Raw genomic sequence first — 9,831 nt, 5'->3', positions numbered from 1 at the left:
TGGAAAGTGTGGTTCTGCTGCTGAGAGTGGTGTCTGATTTTAATCTTGCACAGACCACATCCACTGCCTTATTAACTGTTTAAGTTTTGCTTTTGCCAGATGTTTTTGTAACTCAGCAAAAGTTGTAGGTGCTTAGAGTTTAAATAGTATAAACTATGAAGCTCATATTTTTCTTACTCCAGTTATTACAGATTTTAACAACAATAAATCCTGAAATGTGAACTTAACTGTGAGTTGCAGTAACTTAAAATTTATTGCTGCATCGACATTTTTTTTCAATAATAATGATTAGAGAGTTATCCACATGTTGACTACATTAGCATCACCATGTGTCAACATAGACAACATCTGACCTATCCATCAGGATTGGTCCTTAGCCATTTTCCCATTTATACGTCTGTGACACACCTTTAACTCATGGTGTCAGATACAGTCAGTAACCCAGTAACACAAATACCAAATCAAGCCTGAACGTGACAGCATCATAGAACACAACTCAAAATGGTTCATGAATCACAAATTAAAGTGTTTGTCTTTTTCAGAGGTGAGTTTTCAAAAAATTATCCATTTCAGCAACAAAGAGGCGGAGCCAGAACTCTGCTGTCTGAGCTGATAGGAGGAAGAAGGAGGAAGAAGCAGGAAAAAGGAAACAAATACTTTCAACTTGTGTTTCTTCCCATTTTGTTCTATTTTTAAACATTATTAACACTAAAAGATAGGACTGGATAAATCCATACCAGAAGTATGAGTAAAAGTTATCTCTGTGAGCTCTGTGTCCGAGTAGTTCACTCTGCCTTCAATTCAAAAGCCAAATCCAAAAGTTGTCTTTCCCGCATTTTACAACAAAAGCATGGAAGTTAGCAGCACTTTCATCTGTTGCAATGACCTTCAAATTATAGATATAAGTACTGACAACTGTGTTTAAGATTATAACTGCCTTGGTTTTTTGGATTGACTTAAATTATTGTCCTCAACATGACTTAGTTTTTCAAGTTTTTTCAACTGAAAATTGTTTTTATCCAAAAAAAAAAAAAAGAAGATGGATTTTTTTTACAGTGTGGATTTACCTGGCTGGAAGTCAAACACCTGCAGGTCATCTGCTGACAAAAAAAAAAGTGAGAAAATAAGAACAGACAAATTTTTGGGCCCGTCTCAAACTGTCACCTTGATGTTCTCACCTTCTTCACATGCAGCAGGTGTTTCCTTTCTGCGTTCCTCCTCCTTACCTTGAGAACAAAAACATTAACAACAGCCTTTTTTGTTCCAACAGACAATTCTGTAGCAGCAAAATAAGAGACATACTTAAGACAAACACACACTGCATCTCTTACCAGCTGAGTGACCGTCTGTCGTTGCCTCGTCTCCTGTTTAAAAAAATAAGTGTATAAATGAGCCGCAGGTTAAAATTTTAGTCCAGTTATTTAATAGTACTGTGACACTCTGACCACACTGTCTGTAATGATTGACTTCTTGTGTTTAAAAAAATACCTGTTTGATGCAACACAGCGAGAGTGGTGTTCATCGCCCAGGTTCCAGTGGAAGCTTCACCATCGGCTGCTGGGACGGCACTACTTGCGTTCATGTTGTTGGTGGTTCCAGACCAGTGTTTTGATCTGCCAGAAATATGTACTGATCAAAAAAACAACAACAACAAACTGGTACGTACAGGGTACTTAGAAAGTAGAAACCTGGTACCTTGTACCTGTCAGTTATGCATCCAATACCTGAACAGTACCAGTTACGGACTTGGTACTTGCCACGTACCAGGTAAAAAACAGGTTTGTAACAGTTTGGTGCCRGCAGTATGGTACTGACCATACTTTTCCTGACAATGGTTCCTAATCCCGGTACTTGAGGAACACTATCCTGCATGTTTTAGTTGGTCTTCAGAAGCTAGTTAATGACTCATTCATAAATCAGGTGTGTCAAAGCAGGAAAGCATCTAAAGCATGCAGAATAGTGTTCCTAGAAGACCAGGGTTGGGGAACCGCTGGTTTATATTACCGTTCAGCTTTTAGTATGAGTTCGCATTCGAAGGAGAAGAACGCTGCAACCGGACTGAGTCGATTAGAGAAGCCGAAGTCAAATCAGACAGAACCAAACGACTGCCAACCACAGTGTCACCTTTTAAACCTGTTTTCAATAAACAAACACAAACCAGGCAAATCAGGCAGGGGTTAACTGTCAGCAGCAGAAGGGCCGCTCATTTGTGGTGAATGTTTAATAAATCTGGGATTATTAAGTTCAACTGGCAGAGTTTTGTACTGAAATCAGTTTGTGGTGCAGACTCAGATGTTTTCACTGATTTAGAGCYCAGCTGATTTGGCAAAATAAAAAAAAAGAAATCAGCTGGGATTGCCTGTAAAACTGAGAACATTAAAAGGAGAAGCAACTGAAACAGGCTGAACCTGTCGACACGATGCTGAACTGGTTAAAATCTAACTTCATTAGGATTTCACTTCATTAAAACTAAACAAAGCCTGTTCAGATAGGATCGTGCTGTGCTACCCTGATCTGACAGGAACTGTTTACTGTCAAGGACAGACAGAGGCTYAACTACGAAGTAAGTCCGGTCTTTAAGGAAACAAAGAACATAAAAAGTTCAGAGCGAGAGGATTAAAAGGGAGCAGACTTACAGCCGTGCAGATCAGCCCCGTCCACTGTCAGGTGGGGAGAGACAGGTGAGGTGGGTGAGACGGGTTCAGGACAAACACAGGAACCTGCTCCACACCTGATGACTTGGAGTGGACTCTGACACCCCCACCAGCTGTCTCCCTCTCCTCTGTCTGCTTGTCTCTCTGTCTGACTGTACCTATAACCATGGACAAAGGAGGTGTGGCGTGTTGCAGCAATAAGGGCCCCGCCCGGTCGCTCTGGCAACTCTGACTGTGCAGCAGGCGTGCCCCAGGTGGAAACTGCACCACACATGTTGCTACCTGCTGAGTGTGTGTGTGTGTGTGTGTGTGTGTGTGTGTGGCAAGCCAATCGCACAGCTGACGTGATCTGTTTGACAGCTTGTTTTAAACGTTTACAAGCTATTTTCATCAACCTAAAGCAGGAATAATAAACTTCCAAGTGCACATTTTAAAGCTGCAAATAAATCTGGAAGATGCATATTTGTGATACAGCCTTTAGTTTTGGTTGATGAGCTATTTATTTTTCTTATAAACAGACAGACTATCCAACTAGACTCTCGGGGTGTGTGCAAGAGACTAAAATCAGTTCTAACGAATGTGATTTTAATGAGTAGCTATCAAGATGTTTTCCAGTAGACATTAAAACTTGTTATCAATAATCTGAACCAGTTATAATGAACTTTTAATGAAAAAAATGTGCATGTTTTGCATTATTTTAAAACGCTGGCATCAAATTAACAACATAAAAATAGGAAATACYGACATTTAATACCCTCCAGTTAAAGGAAATTAAAATTTTCAGGAATATGTAATTGTTGCAATGTTAAAGTAACTTTTAGCATTACCAGGCTAAAGAAACTTAGCCTGTGTCAAAATGTTCTTTGTCAATAAAGTTGTTTTGAAATAAGTGTCGTCACTTCCGTCACATCCAACATGGAGTCCAGCGGTATGAAGCTAAGTTTGTGGGAGAACGGACCAAAACCCGGACAGTTTTACTCGTTTCCCGGCAGCGGTATCGGTGGACCCGGTACATCATGTGGACCTGTTCGACACACACTGTGAGTAAACCATCTTGTCGGAACCGAACCTGTGTGGGTCGTTTTAAAATCTGAACCCGAATGCTGTCGGTTTCGGTTTTAGCTCCGCTGCTGTGCTGTATCATCATGGAGAAACGGATGCTAAGTCTGATGCTAAAATCGCTGTTTTTCATCAAATTAAATGTTATAGCCCATCAGAAACAAGGGCGTTTGTTTAATCGATAGTTTTAGTATATTATATATATATTTTTAATCATGAAACATGGCTTTTTATTCTATTTCTGTTGTTTTGTTGACTTGCCGTGTTAGCCAAGTTAACTTTGTTTTTGTTTCCATGCATAAAAGAAACCCTCTGTTGTGATTTATAACTAACCTAACTAACTACTCATGAGCTACCTTGCTTGGTGACAGGAAGTAATATTGTTTCGATGAGGTTTGTCTACGTTTTAGCGAAATCATTTTGAATAATATGGATAATCTTAAAATTATAAACAAATACATCTTAACCAAAGTGACCAAGTTATTTTCATTAGGACTGTTTAACTATTCTGACTGAATTTGTTTAGATAAAAAAATGTAATTAATTTAAAATTGGTTGTAACTTTTTTCTTTCATGAATTTTTGAAAATAATTATTTAAGTTTAATAAATCTTCCCTCTTACATCAACCAGTATTAGAAAAAGTTTTCTACACAACTGTGAAATTTATAATTTTGCTGTTCTAAAATCAGGAGAATTTATCATCCGTAAATAGCTCCACTTCCTGACACTTAAGAGTTGTTTTAACCATGATGTGACAGAGTTAAGCTGGTAACTTGCCAGAATTTCAGCTTTCAACTAATCACAGATTTTATTTTATTTACAAACAAGTAGATTGTGAGAATAACTTCCTCTTCTCCACAGCAACCCGATGGTGACAGGAACATCCGTGCTTGGTGTTAAGTTTAAAGGCGGAGTTATCATTGCAGCCGACATGTTGGGCTCGTACGGCTCTCTGGCTCGGTTCAGAAACATTTCTCGCCTCATGAAGGTGAGGACCACGGTTAATAAAACCAAAAGCATGTACAAAATATAAAACTATGAAAACCTGTTTAATCTGTTTTTGTGTTGCAGGTGAACGACAACACGATCCTGGGGGCATCGGGCGACTACGCTGACTACCAGTACCTGAAACAGGTCATCGAACAGATGGTGTAAGCTGCTGAGCAGAAGCACAGCCTGCTGCTGCTGTGTGCTGTGTTTCTATAAACTTTATTGTTTTCCTGTTAGGATCGATGAAGAGCTGCTTGGGGATGGCCACAGCTACAGCCCGAAGGCTATCCACTCCTGGCTGACCAGAGTGATGTACAACCGTCGCAGCAAGATGAATCCCCTGTGGAACACTGTCGTCATCGGAGGGTTCTACAACGGGGAGAGGTAAGACGTCCTGGTTTAAAGAGGGGAAACAGTTTTGCTGTGGTATTTTGTCATTATTATACCGGATATCAAACAAACCACTTGAATCTGCGCAGGTCTGTTTTCTCAGATATTAAATGAAAATTGCCAAATTCCCATTCGTAGCATTGACAACATGCTAGGAATGTTTGGATGGTTTTTTTTTTCAGTCAGCTGGGTGATGACCCGGCTAGAGGTGAAGACAATGGGCCTCATGCAAGAACCGTTCGTACGCACAGATTTGTTCTTAAGTTGTGCGTACGAGTGATTTAGGAGAATTTGTGGCATTCACCAATGTTTTCGTATTCTAAGATTTTTTTCAGATACGAACAAAATTCACGAGTGGTCCAGACCTGTCGTATATTTTACCTGAAGTCAGTCTGCTGTTATCCAGACGGGTTTTCTTCACTAATAACTTTATATTTCGTTAGTTTGAAGATATTTTGAGTTGAAAATAAATCACACTCCATAATTATGTTGACAATAGGCTATTCTGCTTGAATTAGAGTTATCATTTTAAATGTAATAATTTAGACTWACAATATAAATTGTCCGTCTGTCCGTTTTCCGCCGCTAATCTGGGATCGGGTGCGGGGGCAGCAGGAGACCCCGCTCTCCCCAGCGACACTTTCCAGCTCGTCCTGGGGGACTCCGAGACGTTCCCAGACCTGAGGGGATACATAATCCCTCCAGCAAGTCCTGGGTTTTCTCCAAAGTGCCAGACTTATTTTGAAAACATTTTAAAATGCTTATTTCAAACCCGCATCTGAGACCTCCAGCGACCGCGCAGCGCGCAGGGGGAGAGGGGGGGTGTACGGTGCGCTGCGCTTCCGCTTCTGAATAAATGAAAATGATTTAACACAGTTGTTTATACTTTTAGTAGTACTTTTTATTCCACAGCTGACCTGCTAAAAATGACAGATTTTCTTTTCTGGATCTCTGACAGACGGACTTCAATCTCTGAACTCGTAAAGTTTTTCTTTTTAGTTTTCACTGTCATTTTCATGAATGAACACTTCCTGATATCTGAGGCAGGAAACACAGCCTTATATGGTGTTTTTGGGGTGGTAATTATGCTAATCTCCTCTCGCGTGCACGAGCAGCTGGATACAAACAGGTGGAATTTACGCAGCTCATTTACACACTTTTCCTGAAGATAGAAGAGTTTGTTGAATCTGACGTGACATGTTCGTACGAACAGAAGTAAGAGAAATGTAGGATAAGAATACGAACATGTTCTTGCATGAAGCCCAATGAGTTGCAAGGAAGAAGTGCTTTAAATGTATAGTATCATTAGCTGCTGACAACATAAATGTGGGACGGGAAGATATAAGTAATCATCAGCTGATTTACACAGAGGCTGTAATTCAGCTGATTCTTTCTATTCGATACATTTTAGACCTCAGCTTTGAAATAGAAAGCATCGTGAAAAAGCTGCTGCAAAAACAAACATTTTAAGCTGCAAAAATCACAAAACATTTTCTCAAAATCCTGACGGGTCTGGTTTACTCACATTCACAACAAAGTGCTTAAAAATGCTCATTTCAGCCAGCAACGTCTCACCTCGGTTTTGTGAGATATGAAGTAGTAACGCAAATGTGTTTATTTTTCTAGTTTCCTAGGTTATGTGGACAAGCTGGGCGTAGCTTACGAGGCTCCCACAGTGGCCACTGGTTTTGGAGCATATCTGGCTCAGGTGAGTTTAGCCCCCTTTTTTTTTGACTTTGCTTTTTATTTACTTCATCAAGCTGCTGACAGATTTCACACAAATCCTTTATCACTTTCTCATTAGCTTTAGAGCTGAGAGTGAAATTCCAAAATGTGTTGTCATGTTGGCTTTCACACTTAAACATCACATTAGCTTCATTTATAAACTGTTAGAGTGCCGTTTTACAAACTTTGACATGTTTAAACATTTAAATTCTGTGTTTAAAACAAGTCGCTCTGCACTGCAACCTCAGTTCTTAGAGAAGCTTTGCACACAAATTGAAGCCTTCAAACTGTGTGTGTTTACAGCCACTGATGAGGGAGGTAGTTGAGAATAAAGCAGAGATCACCAAACAGGAGGCTCGGGAACTAGTGGAGCGCTGCCTCAAAGTGTTGTACTACAGAGATGCCCGCTCCTACAACAGGGTGAGTTCATTTCCCTTCAACTGATCCCAGATCTAAGGTCTGAAAAAAACCATTCCCACTAAACTTTGGAGTATTTGGAACTTTACGGAGTATCTCATATTTGTTGATTTTTCTGATAATATACAGGTTGACTACTGTTTCGCCTTCAGAAAAGTGCAATCCTTTTTATCAGTCAGAGGAGTGTTTTTCTTATGATTATGTGTTGTTTTTATTTCAGCACGAGATTGCCATTGTAACAGAGGAAGGGGTGGAGATCATTGGCCCTCTGTCCTCAGAAACCAACTGGGATATTGCCCATTTGGTCAGGTGAGGTGTTTGGTTAATAAAAAAATGTTTTACAATATCATTATGTATAATGTTCTGCATTAATTTGTCTTATTTTCTTTTTTCTCTGCAGTGGGTTTGAATGAAAACAAGCTGAATGAAAAAATGTTTTTTTCTTCATCAGAAACAACCAACAGTTCACATCCATCTTATCTATCCAAGTTTAGTTTCTTTCTGTTTATGGTTACTTTTGTATAATGGAAAATAAATGTGATTATTGAAATTTGTATTGTTTTTTGGTTTTTATTTGTTTTGTAAAGGTTATTTGTTAAAATGAAAATTTTGTAATTTCATCTAAATATATATGTTCCAGTATAGAAGGGAAAAATTAATACAAAAGTGAAATAAACATCAGAATTTGTATCAGTCACTTCAAGACTGTGTAACAACTGGCCCCATCTGGTGGTTAAGATGGAGATTGCAAGTATCTCCATGGAAAGAAAAAAAAATTTTTTTTAATTATTTTTTTACTTGAAATGATGCAAATACAACTTCAATTGCATTACAACACTCGAAAGACTATATGATCATCAGAAAAATGAAAAACACATTATTCAATTACCACAAATAGACAATTTGTGCATATACAATGTTTTAAAAATTTCTAGGTCATGGTTTGGTGGCTAAGTGATCAAACAAAACCTAATTTCTTCATATACATGGCCAAATAGAAAGGCTGGACTCAAATTAAAAACATCCATAGAAAAGCCTGATAATTGATTAACTGTAATTCTTACATATAAAGCTAAATATGAAGAAATAGCTGGTCTATTGTATAAACACTTCATAGATGATGTATCTACGTATTAAATGTAATTCTAATATTTGCTTTACGTTTATTTATTTATTTATTTATTGCTTGTACTCAAGATTCTTTACCGGAGGCTGTTGCTAGGCAAATTATATCAGACAAATTCTTCTGTTTTGTAACTGGGCAGACCAGGAAATAGCGTCCAATCAGAAAAATCGATGCAGAAATAATATTTCTGTTCGGCGAATAGGATCTCGCCTTCTGTCGGTATCCGAGTAGATTCTTGACAGCCGACCAATCACAACAGACGTCGGCTTTGTAGTCAGGCAGACATAGCCAAGTCATCCAATCACAAAAAAATCTGAAAGGGGATTTTTGCTGAATCTTGGCTCAGGTACTTTCTTTTTCTTTTTAAAAATAATATTAAAATGTGACTCACCCAGTCGGCCATACATTAATAAGAGAATTAAATAACTATTATCTGGGGTGATTTTTAAATTAAAATACACCGCGCAAAAACCGGTTTCATGAGGCTCCTTTTGAGTTAGCAAGAACCTGAAGCTAGCCGAGTAGCTGTCAGCGTTAGCTGTTAGCAGGATTCTCCTTTGTGGCTAACTTGTTTACGGTTTTTCTGTGGCTTTGAAGATGTGTGTCATGTCCTCGTATTAAATCCCGCTAGCGAGTGTTGCTGCTTTTGTCGGCAAGTGCGAAAGGCTGCCAGTGTCGTCCGTTAGCCAGCTAGCTCAGCAGGACCATGTAGGGCTGTGTCGGAGTGTTTGTGTGTGTGTGTGTTGTGTAGGAAACAAATGGCAGGCACATGACCACCGGCGCTACGCCCGCTGTAAACACGGCAGTCGGAGCTGACATGGGAGCTCCGCTGCCGCGCCGACATGTTCAGCTCAAACCAGCGGCTGCAAGGGGGAGCTCTGGCCGACAACAGGCTGCGGTTTACCTCCCTGAAATAGTCCGCACCGTCCTGGTTGTGGTGGTTTAGTGACAGCCAACACATGTCACTACTACCCGCCTGCCAGTGGGCCTTTTTTCAGCCTGTCTGGGCGGAACCGGTGTTTGGATTCTGATCGTGATTACAACCACTAGCAGAGATCCTATCCTCCAAGTGACATTTACAATCACATAAACTCCACATTGTTTACAACTTTGATTCTTCTTGCATTTAAAAAATAAACACAGTTAAACCCTTCTTGTTCAGCCATTTAAAGCCACTCGCAAACTAAATCAAAACATAAAAAATGTTCACCTTAAATATGTTAAATGATGCAGTTTGAGTTTAGTCTAGTGGTTTTCTCAGATATGAGATTCTAAAATGCATGTACAGTGGGGAGAACAAGTATTTGATACACTGTTGATTTTTCAGGTTTTCCCACTTGCAAAGCTTGTAGATGACTGTAATTTTTATCATAGGCACTCTTCAACTGATGGAATCTAAAACAAAAATCCAGAAAATACAAGGTATGATTTTTAAATAATTAATTTCCATTTTATTGTGTGAAATAAGT

The 9,831-nt window shown here is 39.2% G+C and overlaps 3 protein-coding genes across 4 annotated transcripts in view; 2 read left to right on the top strand and 1 right to left on the bottom strand.

Annotated features, from left to right (window-relative positions):
- Positions 1 to 3,540, bottom strand: part of LOC106529689 (bcl-2/adenovirus E1B 19 kDa-interacting protein 2-like protein) — a 10,854-nt gene extending 7,314 nt beyond the window's left edge. For both annotated transcript variants that reach the window (XM_014025169.1, XM_014025170.1), the window contains exons 1-5: positions 2,637 to 3,540; positions 1,489 to 1,613; positions 1,332 to 1,364; positions 1,179 to 1,226; positions 1,068 to 1,097 (exon numbers count right to left, since the gene is read on the bottom strand). In XM_014025169.1, the coding sequence (XP_013880623.1) occupies positions 1,068 to 1,097; positions 1,179 to 1,226; positions 1,332 to 1,364; positions 1,489 to 1,582 (205 nt within the window). In that variant the 5' untranslated portion in view covers positions 1,583 to 1,613; positions 2,637 to 3,540. The remainder of the gene's footprint in view (positions 1 to 1,067; positions 1,098 to 1,178; positions 1,227 to 1,331; positions 1,365 to 1,488; positions 1,614 to 2,636) is intronic.
- Positions 3,541 to 3,551: 11 nt separating this feature from the next.
- Positions 3,552 to 7,790, top strand: psmb4 (proteasome 20S subunit beta 4). The gene is made up of 8 exons (XM_014025172.1): positions 3,552 to 3,694; positions 4,576 to 4,702; positions 4,786 to 4,865; positions 4,942 to 5,088; positions 6,721 to 6,802; positions 7,123 to 7,239; positions 7,457 to 7,545; positions 7,637 to 7,790. Exons 1-8 carry the CDS (start codon positions 3,570 to 3,572, stop codon positions 7,647 to 7,649), a joined length of 780 nt encoding a protein of 259 aa, XP_013880626.1. The 5' UTR covers positions 3,552 to 3,569; the 3' UTR covers positions 7,650 to 7,790.
- An 892-nt stretch (positions 7,791 to 8,682) lies between these two features.
- rfx5 (regulatory factor X, 5) overlaps positions 8,683 to 9,831 on the top strand; it is a gene marked incomplete at its 5' end in the record, with an annotated part of 13,525 nt that continues 12,376 nt past the window's right edge. Inside the window, 1 exon segment of the mRNA XM_014025166.1 lies at positions 8,683 to 8,708.

Source organism: Austrofundulus limnaeus, unplaced genomic scaffold (genome assembly GCF_001266775.1).
Source record: "Austrofundulus limnaeus strain Quisiro unplaced genomic scaffold, Austrofundulus_limnaeus-1.0 Scaffold460, whole genome shotgun sequence".
Lineage (NCBI taxonomy): Eukaryota > Metazoa > Chordata > Actinopteri > Cyprinodontiformes > Rivulidae > Austrofundulus > Austrofundulus limnaeus.
Note: the sequence above shows the minus strand (reverse complement) of the source record. Positions and strands in the feature narration are given on the sequence as shown.